Consider the following 15,850-nt stretch of genomic DNA (forward strand, 5'->3'; position numbering starts at 1 on the left):
TCATGCCGTTCATTTAACCCACCTACCTACACTGCTGCCTTAGTTAAAACATGCACGAAAGGTAAATAAAAGGTTAAATTCCTGAGCTGCACGGCTATCAGTGAGGCTGCTTTAAATACTTCTTTATAAGGCAGTTTGCCCTAAAATCCATAAAAACGGTTTGATACACGGGCAGAGACGTCACCAGAGAAGCTTCCCTTCGACATAGCAAGCCAGTGCGCATGCGTGGAACATTCGATCACTGGCTGTGTAGCTAACTGCTAAGCTACGGATCCAGCCGACATGGAGAGGAAAGGTAAATCTTCACGCGACACGTTGCACGCTGTGTGACTGGTGTAACACATTGTGTGTGCGGTTTGCCGTTACAGTCGATGTTGTCGTGCAGTGACAAATATAAAAACATTATTTTTCGCCGAGCAGCATACATTGTGATACGCGGTTTAATTGAACGCGTCTGTCGCGCACTGAGCTGGAGCGCTAGCCCTCTAGACGTTAGCTTTAGCTTCAATAGGACATGTCAGGATTAGCTCGATACATTTAGCTCTCCAGCTCCTTCCATTTTAAACACAGCCCGTAACACCGGCCACGATAACCGTGCATTCATGTATGAGTCCATAATTAGCCGCTGTAGTGGCTGAAATCACTTCACGCCACATTACCGTGTTTGAGACGAGCGTTGCCTAGGTGGGAAGCTCAGTGATGTAACTTAACGTTGGATGGGTTCTGGCAAACCGACACATGCACTGACACTGATTTTAGATACTGTTAGGTGCAAACATGACCCAACACGGTGCATATGAACGTTGGAGTGAGGTAATTGTTTATTTCAGATGGCTTCATTTGTTTTGTCGTGAGTGTCAGCTGGAAATCAAGAAGGCAAACAGACAATGGTTTTTCTATTCTTTTTGTTGTTGTTGCAGTGCTGGCACTCCAGGCGAGGAAGAAAAGGGTGAAAGCAAAGAAAACCAACAAAAAGTGAGTCACTGCTCCATTTAAATGTCATTCCCTCTTATGTGTGTCCCGTTTTTCAGGACACCCGCACATGAACAAGTATTTTGTCAGCTGTACTCAATCAAAGCAGATTGTTTGTTGCACTTTGGTGTATTTGCTGCTGTTCTGACATTGGAGAAGCTGTTAAAGGCCTTTGACTGCTTGTTTGCACTTAAACTTTGTTTTGGTCTGCACACGCCACAGCTTATTCTTTTTGCTCTACAGTGCTTTAGTAAAAAAAACAAAAAACACAAGTTTTGGGTGCTCTGTAAGCCATACCAGGAATATAATACTTAAACGCTGTGATCACCTGAAAATATTTCTGAATGATTAGTTGCTGTAAATAGGGCTGTCAAGCGTTGATCTCCAGTACCGATTGTTTTGGTGTGCCCAACAATCTACTAATCATGCCTGCACCAGTGGCATCCTCCAGAGCGTTACATAACAGCCAGTGCTATATTTAAAACAAGAGAATGAAGAAGCCCACATCAGCCCACCGAAGCATGGTGTTTAACTGAAAACAGCACCATTGAGGATACTCTCCTCCTGACAGCATTATCTTCATGGCGCATACTTGAATGTTTTATTAGCCGTAAGAATCATGTGATACCAAGAAACTAAATGCAACTTAAAGCAGAGCAGCTGCATTCTGCAGTAATCCTAGCACAATGGGCACTGCATGTATAGACGAACAAAACAACCTCAGAGGATATAATGGAGTGGACTGGTTAATGTTTTGAAGTGCTGTGAGAGTCTGAAGGAAAATGTGCATCAGACATTTGTCCTCACACCCAAAAGGATGAGGCTCATTAAAACAAGGTGCACACACCCAATATTAAAGCTTTTTATAATGAAAGGATGACTAACTGAGACTGGCTCTGCATTCAAATATGCTTCATCTGCTTTCTCTCTCTGTGAATGAAAATGCATGAGTATGTAATTTAGACGATGTATTTATTTGCATTTTGAAGTGAATTTGAAAAGCCATGCATTTACCTCTCAAGATGCAAAAAATGTTTTAAAATGTGTTAATAATCCAGCAGTGTAAATGTTAAAGCAGACAACACGAGAACTGTACAGATAATCAGTATTAAATTACTGCCTTGTTTTTACCAGCTTTATGATTTAAAATATAATGAATGCGTTTCAGATTCAAAGCTTGATTAGAAAGTCAAGATTCATATCAAGTAATTATTTGAATCAGTTTATTTTGTCATCCTTGGACAAACATGCACCGCTTCAGCTGACCATGTCAGGCACAAAGAAGTAGGTTGCAGGATTATGTAGAAAACCAGCAGCTCATTTGTGAAACACTGCAGCCCAGTTGTAGGAATTTAGTTGAATGTGATCTCTGCTCTCTTGGCTCCAGTAGAGATGAGCAGGCTTAATCTGCTCTGTGGAGGAAGTAACATCAGGCTGTTTGGCTTTCACCTGCAGACTGTCTATAAAAATTTGTGAAACAGTGGCTCGCTCTCAGGAACTTGGTGAAATCCAGCGTCAGGGCTCGCAAAATTTCAAAATCTCTGGTAGCCCTTCGGGCAGACACTCTTCAGTTTTTGGTAGCCCAAAATAAATTTAAGTAGCCTGAAAAAAAAAAAGGACAATTTTTTGATTGACTTAAAAAATTGTTAAAACACAAATTACAACAACTGTAAAAAAAATACAATCATCAACTCAAATATTTGGCCCTAATTGAACAGAAATTTCTATGAACTTGTAAGAACTGTGTAGAACATGGATCAGTCTGTGTCAGATCCTGAATCTGACATTTCCACTGAAGTCACGGGTAAGAGGTAAGTGGAACCAAGATCTAGGCCATTTGCTTTGTTTGCAAAGGCTGCTAAATTTTGCCAAAGGTAGTTCACGCTTTGCAACATCGCGCTGTTCTAAACAGCTTTTTCTTCTGCGTTTCTTCTGGACTTCTTGTTGTGCTTGGTTTATTTTTAGTAGTTTTTTTGCAATTGGCGTTTGTTCTGGGAAAGATACTGCAGACTGAGCAATAATGCATTTCTTGCATTTCTCATGGGTTCTAATGGGGTCTTTCTTAAAATTACTGGTCCCAGTAACAAAGGTGCTTGTCAACTAGGAAATCGAGGGAAACTCAAGACACACCCGTCAGAACATTGTTATTTAGCTCGTCATATTCCAGCCACAGAAATTCTTTTGTCCATGAAACCAAAAAAAAGCTGCACTTTTGTTTTTGCCTCATAGCCTGATTTGTCACAACTTTTCCGTTTTGTGGTCGGCTTTTCTTTGGCTGTCCCTTCTTCACCCTCACCTGTCTTATTTGAACTAAAATACCTGCGTAAATCAATCTGCTTTTACACAGGCACTTGCATAATGATCAGCGATTCTCTGCGCATTCAACCTGCATCACATGTTTAAGCTTGCTGCGGGAGATTTCACTTGTCACGTTTGAATAGTAAGCTAATGAGTGATAAGACGATGTCAGAGGAATTGGTGCGCAATTAATCCGTCACTCACCAGTCAGTAGCTGCCGCTCTCTATTCAGTCTGCGCTATCGCAAAGTGAAGCAAAAAACAAGCGGAAATTCAAACGCGATTTCAATATGTCACATACTGACAGCTACGTTTGTGAAAGAATGCAAAAGCATTGACATATTTTTTTTTTTCTTCCTATGACAGCCTGACGGGCAGGGCTGAGATGGATTTTGGTAGCCCGACCAGAAAAATCGCTAGCCCCGGGACGTCGGGCTAGCGATTTTGCGAGCCCTGAGCGTGGTACCATGATAGGATGCCATCTGTGCAGCAAGTCCAGTTGTGAAATTTCTTCATTACTAAATATTCCAGAGTCAACTGTTAGTGGTATTATAATAAAGTGGAAGCGATTGGGAACAACACCAAGTTTGCCACTAAGTGGTAGGCCACATAAATTTACAGAGCAGGGTCACCAGATGCGGAGGTGCATAGTACACAGGTCACCAACTTTCTGCAGAGTCACTCGCTACGGACCTCCAAACTTCACGTGGCCTTCAGATTAGCTCAAGAAGAGTTTACAGAGAGCGTCATGGACTGGGTTTCCAGGAGCGAGCAGTTGCTTCCAAGCCTCATGTCACCAAGTAGAGTCCAGCGCATCAGATACAACTCTAGAGGAGTGGAGTTTTTTGGAGTGAAGACTCATGCTGTTCTCTCTGTCTGGTAATCTGATGGATGAGTCTGGGTTTGGTAGTAGCCAGAGAAACAGAACTTATCTGACTGCATTGTGCCAAGTATAAAGTTGGGGAAGGAACTATGGTGTGACGTTGTTATTTCAAAACTTGTGCTCTGCCATTTAGTTTCAGTGAAAGGAACTCTTCTAGCCCCTTTTCACTAGTACCTGCATGATTTGACTCTGTTTCGGTCATTTTCAATTGCAATAAGTTACCGCTTAACATGCGTGGAGTATTTGTATGCGTCATGATCACCACAACAATGGAAAAGCATAGACCTGTTGCTCGGAGTACAACTTTTTGCCAATCTCGAGGGACCACAGTGGGAGTTGTTGGGTTTTTTTTTTTTTTGTTTTTGTTTTTTCTCTTTTCTTTCCATTTTCCTCGTTGCCACGTTTCAAAAATTAGTAGGTACTAAAATTGCCTATTACCATGGTACTACCACCTAATGGAAAACTCTAAAAACTGTGTTGAGCCGGCCCAAGTAGGTACAAGTGGGAAAACGGTTATTAATGCTTCAGCATACCAAGACAATGTTATGTTTCCAGCTTTGTGGAAACAGTTTGGGGATTCCTTCCTATTCCAACACCAGTGCACAAAGCAAGGTCCATGTCACCTCATGAGGAGTCCTCACCTCAACCCAAGTTAATTCATAGTTTCTTCATATTACACATATGCATTCTTTATTTTTATTTTTTTTAAAGAGGTAGTTGTGGGTTAATTGAAGTCTGCAATGAAAGATGACATATTACCCTGGAGTAAAGTTTTATTTGTGGTTGACATTTCACATTTTCAGTGATTGAAATGTGACTGTGGATGCTTACAGTTATAACCCTCCTTTATGATAGATTTATAAAACAGTTGTCTATTTGTAGCTTTATACATACACCAGATGTGCACCAATTATTTATTTTTTGCGATCAGCCCTGGTGTCGTTTGTTTAAGAACGAGTGGTTCTTGTCATGTTTGATTATTTTGTGTGAGAGGCTTTTTAATAAATGCTGTGTTATATGGGTTATGTTTATGCAACAAAAAACTTGGCTGATGAGGAAGTTCTTCCTGTCTCTAGTTAGCCGTTTATACAGGAGGTGATTTTGAAACATCTATGTCCATCACTGTGACTGATCATCCAGAGCAGGCACACTCTGTTGGTGCTTGGCTAACATGATTATGTTGTTCAGTAAAGTATTAGTGTTAGAGTGAATTACTCAGTTGCTAATGCTAGCTAGTTAATGCCACTTACTTTTTCAGCCAATTAAGGTCAGATCCCAGGAGAGGCAGGAGAACGTTCCCACTGCTTTGTAATGCATCTGTTTAAGTTAAACTGTACAGCTGTTCACCATTTCTGCAGTGTTTTTGGAAGTAAAAGGTTGAGCTTTGATTCTTTCTTGCTATGTAGAAGAGTCGAACTCATCGGTTATCAATGAGCTGCAGTCTTGTTCAGTTAGTCTCACCCGCATGTCCTGTAATAAAATCCTCTCATCCTGGGCACGCCTTATTGTTGAGCTAATATTTGATAAATGGACGGTAAATGCATCAGAGCTCTGTTCCATCGACGTCTTTCATAATTGTTGTTGTCCCATCAGGCAGCCAGCCAATCCCAGAGCTCGACAGCATCCTCAGGCTGAAGCCTCCCCTCAGGAACCTGAGGAACCTGAAGAGATCCTTGGCTCTGATGATGAAGAGCAGGAGGACCCCAATGACTACTGCAAAGGTGGGTTCCTCTTTACTTTTTGCATTCAAAGGCACACTATATTGCACTGTATTTGATTCAAGTTTTTTTTTGTTTGTTTGTTTTTTTCCCCAGTAGAAAAATGATAACAGAGTATTAGCGATTCGCACCTTAGTTTAAACAGATAAATCAATATTTGATTTGACTGTTTCAATAAATGGTGTCGCTTTGGTTAGTTGTGACCTGTTATTACAGTGAATGTAAATGCACTGGCTGTTCTGTATACATGCATACATGCTCACCTCTTTATTTATCTAAGCAGCTTGAATTTCTTATCTTTTAGGTGGCTACCACCATGTGAAAGTAGGAGACCTTTATAATGGAAAATACCATGTAATTCGGAAGCTCGGCTGGGGACACTTCTCCACCGTGTGGCTCGCCTGGGATATTCAGTATGAGAAAAACTTTACTGCATATTTGTAATTCATGTTTTGTTTTTGAGACTTGACATTGGATTCCAGATGCAGCAGCAGCTGGCTCAGAGACGGTTTACTTTGCTTCCTATTAGTGAACATTACATTCTGTGGTTGCAGGGTAAAGAGGTTTGTTGCAATGAAGGTGGTGAAGAGCGCGGAGCACTACACAGAAACAGCACTGGATGAGATAAAACTGCTCAGATCTGTGAGTATCAGATTTAATTGCATGCAGTAGGTTTTGATGAAATATGTAATCAGTAAGCGCAGGAAGTGTTCACTAATTAGTTGTGGGGATATCTGGAGATGCATCAGAGTGTACAGCAACGTGGTGCAAGGACAGCAGGGCATTGCTTACACTACAGCTTTTACACATTATTCATGCACTCGGCTTGCATGTCTTCCAGCACGCATGTTCACACAGTTTTACATGTAAATGATGTGTGTGGATCCCACAACAAAATATATATATTTTTTCTTCTCTTTTCTTTTTTTGTCTGTAGGTAAGAAACTCTGACACGAATGATCCCAACCGAGAGATGGTAGTCCAGCTTCTAGATGACTTCAAGATCTCTGGCGTCAATGGAACTCGTATCCTTCACAGCCAGATATAACAGATGTTTCCTGGTTTTTATTATTAGTCACATTTGATTTGTCAAATTACCTCCTGCTGGGAGGGGGAAAGTCCCCAAAACAAAAACTTTAGTCTTATTAGAAATGGGGGTTTTTTTTGTTTGTTTTTTGAATGTACAGAACTTTCTTTCCCTTCGTGTCCATGTCAGCTAAAAAGCCGTACGCAAGTAAGAAAGTAAACAACAGGTGAGGGTGTGACAAATGGAATCTTATGTGTCCCAAACAGACCTCCACCCCCATCACAACACTTTAGTTGGGTAAGATCCCCTGAATGCCTGAGGGATTGCTGTAGCTGTAACACGAGAGGCTCTAACAAAAGCGTATGGGTTGCACATCTACGTGTCCTTTCTTCAGCACAATCAATGCCACTCCTCATTTAGGCAGTTGTTTTTTCCTTTGTTTGTTTTCAGTTTTGCTTTACCGCTATTACTTTGCCATCTTAACTGCTCCAATCTTCAGACGTCTGCATGGTGTTTGAGGTGTTAGGACATCACTTATTGAAATGGATAATAAAATCAAACTACCAAGGACTGCCCCTGGCTTGTGTGAAGAGCATCATACGGCAGGTAAAGTGAGACCCACAGGCACACCTTTTGAATGCCTATGACTCATCATTAAGGCTCAGTCGTTCACAAGAGTTGTGTAGCCTGCAGGCTGCACGATGGATGGAAAACAGTCAGGGTAGAAGAACTTTACATATTAACAGTAAGCTGCTTAACAAAACAGATTGGGAGTGAGGCAAAACTGAGGGGGCTTTTTTTCATGGTTAAACAAATGACTAATTCAGCAGTTAATTGCACAGCTCTTCTGTGGATTAGTGTTGTTTATTCCACAGCTTTTTATTCGATGTCCTTTGAAAAACAGCAAATGTTTCTTTTATTAAAACTTTCTTAGATTGTTAAGCTTTTGTGTTCTCTTAAAGGGACCCTTTTATGCTTTCTTTATGTTCTGTTATATGCTGTGTTTGTTACATGGATGGATTTTCAATAAGCAGCACTAAGGCTAAAATAATGATAGTATCATTGTGTATTAACTACAAACCAAACGCTCTGGCTTCAGACTGCCCTAGGGATTCTTTTTAAGATTTTCTTTTTTCCTAGTCTTGGCTCCTTTGCTTTAAAGAGAGAAGAGCTAAAATAGTGTGTTTCAGAGAGGATAAACTGACGGACTGCAGCAAAGCCAAATGTGATTAATAAGGATTATTTATGAACTCTGAGTTGTGCAAAGTTAGTATATTTGTTTCCAAGAAAAGAAAAACCTGAAAATTGATGCAATATGTTTTTCTTTTTAAAGTTTCCTTAAGTTTAGTTGGTAAAGGTTTTGTGTCCAAGTCAGTGTGATTGGTTAATTTGATCTACACAATCAGATAACCATTTTCCATTAATGTATTTTTTTTTATTTTTAAAAGGTTCTCCAAGGTCTGGACTACCTGCACACAAAGTGTCATATTATCCACACAGACATCAAGCCGGAGAACATCCTGATGAGCGTAGATGAGCCTTACGTACGGAGGCTTGCAGCTGAAGCCACAGAGTGGCAGAAGGCTGGGGCACCTCCTCCCTCTGGTTCAGCGAGTATGAGATGTGCATGCACACTCACTTTTATATCTGCATTCATAGGTTTAGTACAGGTTTTTACTTATCTCATGTTCTCTTTACAGTAAGCACAGCACCAGTTCCAAAACAGGTACAAGACTTGTTTTTTTTTTTTTTTTTTTTTTTTTACTCTCTGCTTAGATATTAGCCTCATGTTTTTAGGTTTGGTTTTGTTTTTTTAGTTTACTTTTAAATCAGTCCTACAAATGTGCAAACCTTTCCTTTGTTTTTGTCTTTGACAGACAGTAAAAATGTCCAAGAACAAGAAGAAGAAGTTAAAAAAGAAGCAGAAGCGGCAGGCGGAGCTGCTGGAGAAGTGCATCTTGGACCTTGAGGAAATGGAAAAGACCACAGAGATACGAGAGGATGATGAAGATGAAGACGACCCACAGACTGAAAAGGGACGAGCCTGTGCGCCTCTCAGACAGGTGTCTTTTGCGGAGATAGGAAAGGAGGAAACAGATGGTAAGACGCTAACATCAGAGAAGTAATGTGTTCTGCAAAATTTGCAAAGCAGCCAAAAAATCTGATATGAATCAACTGAAAATACATTTTCTGCTACTTTCAGGGAGCACTTTGAATGCAGATCACATGAGGGTGGGACCAGAGGAACTGTCTGAAATGAACTGTAATGGCCATGTGGAGGAGAGTGACTTCCAGCATAGCGATGAAGACCAACATAATGGCAATGCAGAGTGCACAGAACAGTGTGCCTCTCCAGAGGATCAACACGTGGAGTCTCCTCTCCACTCCATTTACAACGGTGTTGAGTCTACAGATTTCAATGATGTGTACACAGAGACTAAAGGAACTGGGGCTCGTAGCCGTGGAGTTACTGAGAAACGCTTTTCTGCTGGGCTGGAGGACAGAGAGCTGGAACAAGGCATTTTAGAAGAAGATGGTGAGGATGGGTCCAACTGTCACTATAGTAGCCAGGAAGATGCACGAAATGGTCAGTGAACCGAAATCGATTGGTTTAGGTTTTTAGAAGCTGTTTGCTGTAGCTGAGCTGCTTTGGAAATTTAACAAAAACCATGTGAACTTTGAACTACTTATGATTATACTTATCATTTATTCAGTGTTTATCCCATTGTTTTATTCAATGTCGCTGCTTCTCTCTGTGCTTTATAAAGGTAAGCTGACAGCAGGATCCCTGCTAGTTAACCCACTTGAGCCACTCAATGCAGACAAGATCAAGGTCAAGATTGCAGATTTGGGAAATGCCTGCTGGGTGGTGAGTAGCCTGCTAATGACCAAAGGGATTTCCTCATAAGTGATGAAACGGTACAGCCAGGGAGACATCGAGTGTCATCTAGCTACTGAAAGTAATGTTTCGGTATTCCTGCTTTTTATGGTTTTAAAATGAGAAATCATTTACCAGATGGGAGTGTGATCCAGATTTCAAATAGAGCATAGAGTCCATTTATAATTTCAAAATTTTTTATTCTCATGTAAAATATTTCTGTTTTTCAGTGTGTTATCGCTACACATGATGAAACCTACATGATATACGTTGTTGTTTTCGTATTTGTCTTTTTTCCTCTCAGCACAAGCACTTTACTGAAGACATCCAGACACGACAGTACCGGTCTCTAGAAGTACTTATTGGTTCTGGATACAGCACACCAGCTGATATTTGGAGCACAGCCTGTATGGTGAGAAATTTTCTCTGCATCAAACTATTTATATAGAGCCAAAAGGTGCTTAAACTCCCCCCAAAAACTGAATAGAACAAAAAAAATTTATCTGAAGGGGGGAAAAAAAAACCCCTCATTGTATCTTAAAGACTCAAGAAGTGTAATGAGAGTCTAGTCAGTGGTGGGAGGGATTTATTGAGATTTGGACAGATGGCTTCATACTGTTCTTTTTGTTTTTTCCCCTCCCTGTGTTTGTATTGTCCTCAGGCCTTTGAGCTTGCCACAGGGGACTACTTGTTTGAACCACATTCTGGGGAAGATTATTCCAGAGATGAAGGTATTGTCTGGTCTTCCTGTACATTCTGTTTTTAAAGTACAAGTTTTAACTGTAGATCATTAATTCTCAGAGCTCGATTTAGTAGATGTATTGAAATGTGTTTCACTAGTGAGTGGGACTTCTGTTTAGTATTACTGCTACTGTTAAAAGCACCATAGTGTTGTTAAATCTTCTGTTATCAGTGTTGAACTGTTGAATTATTTAAAATGTCCAATATGCATGCAAGTCCTCACCTTCACTGGAGCTCCAGTTACAGTGCACTTTGCACAGTGTTAACATGTTAATGAGGTGCTCCATTAATGGCTTCGAATTCAGAAGAAGAATTGTAAAGTATGAAAAGTATGAGCATTCCTGTGTGTATTTCCTATCTAGCAACTTGAGCCACTTCTTTACCGCACTGGAGATGGGGCCATCTCTTCAATTCTCTTCTCACCTTTTCCTCACCTCCTGGTTACTCATACTTTATGTTTAATCCATTTTCACCTCAAGTTTTAATTGAAACTAGGGCTGTACGATATGACCAAAATCTCATATCCCGATATAAGAATTCTATCGTCCGATAACGATATAAATCACAAAAATGTAACATTTTCTGTAAACTCTGTGAATCTCGGGCAGCTCGACTTGCGTGAAGTGTTTCCAGCTGCGCGTCGTGTAGCTGGAGTCGAGTGTTTTAACCGATGCATGAAACGATACATTTTTAGACATAAGTTGTAAAGGCCGCCGTTTTCTTTGTGAGTATTTATTACACGGCGTGCTGCGGGGAAAAGCCTGTTCTAACGTTTGAGTCTAAGGTTTATTTTTTAGCACCTGGCGGCTCTTTTTTTAATTCTCATCCGTAAATAATCTGCTCTTTCACGTGATTCAGTTTATTTTGAAAAGTCTCAACAGGATCTTGAGCTTTATTGTGGAAGGTTTATGTGGAACATAAACAAGCGGACACGCGATGCTGTTACCATCGTTGTTGCTAACCAAAACGCATTAAAACAGGCGCTTGTCCGTCCGTAGTGTGGTTATATAAAATGTAAGAGAAAGAGAGAACTTTAAGAAATTAATATAGCCACTACAGTGACCATCAAAACGATGAAAAATATTGCCGTAAACAGTTTATTTTGCGACACCACGAAACAAACGATAGCGTAAAATGAAACGATAGATGTTTTTACATCGTCATCCGATATATATCGTTATATCGAACAGCCCTAATTGAAACATAAGGTGAAAATGGAATTTTGGCTTGCTGCTTAGCTCAAAGTTTCCATATTAACTTGATTCTGCTCTGGCATGTCTGCTTTGTGCTGTCCTTCAACTTTGACTTTACTGGAACATCCTGCAGCTTTTTCACCTGCATAAACCATGGCTTACTGTTCTATAAATGCTTTGTGTTTAACGTTTTATTAGACTTTTAGTAAACTTGCATCAGTCTGCTTTTTATGTTTTACTGTATAGCTTTGAGGGCTGTGCTTTAATGCAGACTTCCCATCTTGCTTTATAGTTGTCATTTTTCTGAAATACAACAGTGAATGAGCTCCATGTGTTCAGATGTTTTCAGTAGGTTAATATAGGCTGTTGATACATGTGCTACTTGTAACACTAGGCTGTCATCATCATCATCATCCTTTGTCCCTAATACATTGTTCCACTTGACTGTTTGCCATCTCCTCTCCAAACTCCCTGTGACTTTCCATCTTCCTTCTCCTCTGATGTGCCTCATTTCCAGACCATCTTGCTCTCATGATTGAGTTGCTCGGTAAAATCCCCCGACACTATGCTCTGAGTGGAAAATACTCACAGGAATACTTCACCAAGAGAGGTACGCCAGCACCTCTGTCTTTGGCTCACTCTGGGAAAGGTGGACAAGGAGGGTCAAGGGAGGAGGTTAACTTCAGTCAGCACAATCAAATGGTTTTGTGCAGGCCCGTCATCAAAGCAAGAAACCAATAAATGCCAGCCTCTTTGAACCACTGATCACGATTCAAGTGTTCTGCCAAAGACTGCCTGGCAGAGCCTTGTACACTGCCTTTAGACATTTTGGCTAGGTGCTTGATGCTGTATTGGTCCCTGCTGAGGAGATTCAGAATGACCTTTTTCCTCTGCATGGAGTCCACTGCGCAACAACAGTCTTTTTATAAATGTAATTTAATCATTTAATGAAATCAATCACAGGAGGCAAAAAAGGCAAGAACCCTTTACTTTTATACGTCAGTGTATTTATGTCAGAATATAAAGTCTTAATGTGCTCAAAGTACACGTTTACAGAAATATGATAATTAATGTAAGATGGCTTTAATTAAGGATGTCTATAAGGGATTAACTGACAGTCTTGATGTAAACCTTTTAAGGTCCCTGAGTGGGAGTTGTTTTGTTGATATGTACCAAGGTTACTGCAAATGTTAAGACCTCTGTTACAGTTACGGATGAAATGACAGCGAAGTTGATGAATAATTAACACGAAGTACAAAAACATGATTTTCATTATCTGGGCCTGTCTTGTCAATCTAGTTGCAGGGTGAATTTGTGGTGGGAATTATTTTTGTTCTGAGAAACTTTAGTGGAAAAACCCCAAACTGAACAATAAAAAAGAGCTAAAGGTTAATGAACTGCTCTGTTTTATAACTTTCTAACTTCTGGTTTTACACCTCGTCCTCTGCCAACAGTGAGGCTGGTGTGTGTGACGTCACCCAGACCTCTCTCTCCCTCTGCCCTCCACCCACACACCCAGAGTGGGCCTGTGACTGGGTCCACTGTCTGATGAATCTGTTTGTCTTGTCTGTCTTTTTTCTTGCAACTGTCTGCTGTATAGACCATATAGCACTGATCATTGAGCTGCTGGGGAGTGTCCCACGCAAACTCATAATGTCCGGCAAATATTCCAAGGATTTTTTCACCAAGAAAGGTAAAACGGAAGCTTTACTGTCAAGATTCGAGTGAGAGTTACTGACTGTGCTTTGGAATATTCCCTACTTGAATCCCAATTGCTGCTTATTCATACATTTGAATATACATGTAAAAATGTCTCCAGTGGATATTACAGTTCAAAAGAACAGGCCTTCTTTAAAAGGCAATTACAAGGTAACTATTTAATCAGTGTCATTTGTTAAGACTGTATGTGGAGTTATGCAGACATGACTGCCCTTGAAGTGAAGTTTAAAATGGGGAAGTTGTTGTACTCTGTAGTGGTGTGGTTCTGATGCAGTGCTGTCTGTCTGCAGGTGATTTGAAACACATCACTAAGTTGAAGCCGTGGGGACTGCTGGAGGTGCTGATCGACAAATACGAGTGGCCCCGTGAAGAAGCAGAGTGCTTCACTGACTTCCTTCTTCCCATGCTGGAGCTTATTCCAGAGAAAAGGGCCACGGCCGCAGAGTGCTTGCGCCACCCCTGGCTCGCCCTCTAGTGGACACCTCCAGCTATCGAACCTCCCTTCCCTCCCACCTCCTCCAGAGACTGCAACAGATCACTTTCCAGTTTGGGCATATCAGATGGATATTTATTTTTCTTCTTTTTTTGGTTAGATGTTTTGAATTTGTTCTTGTTTTTGAGCTAATGCTTCTGTGTACATTTGCTTTGAATTAGTTGGTTCTCAGTGTGATGTCAGGAATCCAGTGGATTTTTTTATTTTTTATTATTACTTTGTGCTCATGTTGGCTCAAACTGCTGTGCTCCGTTCACCCTTCTAAGGAAGTCTGTCATTGTACTGCTAGTGACTCATCCTTGTTTGTTACACTCCTGCACTAAAACCTGAACAAACCAAGGATATGTAGCCGTTATTGGTCATTTTTGTTCCCTAAAACTCTTTTCCCACATCTTTTCAGTAGTGACTTAAAAAACAAAAAAAAAACAAAAAAAAAACAAATCTCATTCAACATTTGAAATACATTTTGTATTTGTAATGAAGGTTTTAGGAAGTTTCACACTGGGCTGACATGTACACTGACTTTGGGTAACTTTCATTTCATGCATTTCTTCAGGCAGGGTCACTGTTTGATTAAAGTAGGTCATGTTTAGCCATATCGATTCCGTTGTCACCCGGTATTTAGTATCCTTAGTTAATTATAATAGGGATCTTTCATTTTCATGGGAGGCTGGTATTCTCATCCACCTATTACAATTCAGGTATATAGTATTTTAAAGGTTTCAACAAGACAACATGTTAAGAAGCCCAATCTTAAGGAGAAAAAAAAAGTGAAAATAAACTGTATATATCTGTACCAAAGAGTTTGCCTTGATGTATATTACAGTTATGTACAGTTTTTAACAAATCTTATATCTTAGCTAAAATTGTTTAGCTGGGTAGCTGTGTTTTAATAAAGCGTATGGAAGGTGTGTTTGAGATCAGTTGTATGTGTGGTCAACTGTTCAATGTCACTGTTTTTACCATAGAAATGGTGAGATCTGATATTATGTCATGGTGTCCCAAAAAGATCATATCCAAGTAACCTGTTATCTGTCGAAACCTATGGGGGGGAAAAACAAAAACTTACATTGGTGTCAGATTCAAGAACATAAACTCTGTGTGAGTTGTCGACTTACAAAGCTGTACAACACACCATACAATAAAACAGATCTTCATACAATACATGATTTCTGTGGGCTTGTTTATTGGGTATTGTGAAATATATATAGTAAAATAAGGAAGCACAAAATCTTATTAATCAAAACCACAGTAAACATTAGACGACAAGAGAGGTGAAAACCCAAAGTGCATCATGGTATTTTACACTGGCTCTGAAGGTCTGTGGATTCAATCAAGGGTTTTCTGTAAAAGAGAAACAAAAGAAGAAATGTTTGTGGACACCAGGGCTGAAATGGTTTGACCATGTGCAGAGAAGGGACTGGATATGTTGGACACAGGATGTTGAACATGGATCTACCAGGCAGGAGGTAAAGGGGAAAGAGCGCAGAGGAGGATATGGAGAGAGTTGGTGTAACAGAGAAGAAAGCTAGGGATCAGGCGAGATGGAGGAAAATGATTTTCTGTGGGTAAGCCCTAAAGGGAGCAGATTTAACAAGAAAAAGATTTAATGGACTTCAGCCACTGGGACACTGGGCAAATTATGGCAACAAATAACTGTAAAACTGCTCATTTGACAAAGTTTATGGATAAAACTTTTTAACCTAATTACAAATTTGTTGAAGGCCAACTTGAATAACTGAGTGAGTGCCTCTATAAAAGAAGCTGTAGCAGTTTGCAGATCTGGAGCAACTGGGTGTTTAACAAAGAGAAAAGATATCTACAAGGAATTGTTGCTACTCATCAATGTGCACTGCTCAGAGAAACTACAAGTAATCCCAAGAGCTATATCTCAGATTCTACAGGCCTAAGTTAGCAAGCTAAATGTTA

General features: G+C 40.2%; 1 protein-coding gene across 5 annotated transcripts; it reads left to right on the forward strand.

Moving 5' to 3' along the window:
• The first annotated feature begins 232 nt into the window (after positions 1 to 232).
• On the forward strand, positions 233 to 15,050 carry srpk1a (SRSF protein kinase 1a). 5 transcript variants are annotated; one of them, XM_085344049.1, is made up of 17 exons: positions 233 to 295; positions 921 to 975; positions 5,746 to 5,873; positions 6,175 to 6,283; positions 6,425 to 6,512; positions 6,808 to 6,895; positions 7,397 to 7,503; positions 8,346 to 8,511; positions 8,598 to 8,623; positions 8,775 to 8,997; positions 9,101 to 9,484; positions 9,666 to 9,766; positions 10,080 to 10,187; positions 10,437 to 10,506; positions 12,227 to 12,319; positions 13,310 to 13,402; positions 13,719 to 15,050. In XM_085344049.1, the coding sequence occupies exons 1-17, from the start codon at positions 283 to 285 to the stop codon at positions 13,901 to 13,903; spliced, it is 2,037 nt and encodes a 678-aa protein (XP_085200175.1). In that variant the 5' UTR covers positions 233 to 282; the 3' UTR covers positions 13,904 to 15,050. The 5 variants fall into 5 exon arrangements, with proteins under 5 accessions (XP_085200175.1, XP_085200171.1, XP_085200172.1 ...); XM_085344045.1 differs by lacking the exon at positions 13,310 to 13,402; XM_085344046.1 differs by lacking the exon at positions 12,227 to 12,319.
• Positions 15,051 to 15,850: the final 800 nt, after the last annotated feature.

The sequence above is a fragment of the Diplotaxodon limnothrissa genome, linkage group LG20, assembly GCF_057381915.1.
Source record: "Diplotaxodon limnothrissa isolate DT_005_m linkage group LG20, D_limnothrissa_male_GT1.1, whole genome shotgun sequence".
Classification (NCBI taxonomy): domain Eukaryota; kingdom Metazoa; phylum Chordata; class Actinopteri; order Cichliformes; family Cichlidae; genus Diplotaxodon; species Diplotaxodon limnothrissa.

What these genes read in the sequence shown, in the direction of transcription:
- srpk1a (XM_085344049.1), top strand. An exon ending in CTCTGGCGTCAATGGAACTC is followed by an intron (nt 6,896 to 7,396) that starts GTATCCTTCACA and finishes TCCAATCTTCAG; the next exon opens with ACGTCTGCATGGTGTTTGAG. An exon ending in TTTGGAGCACAGCCTGTATG is followed by an intron (nt 10,188 to 10,436) that starts GTGAGAAATTTT and finishes TATTGTCCTCAG; the next exon opens with GCCTTTGAGCTTGCCACAGG.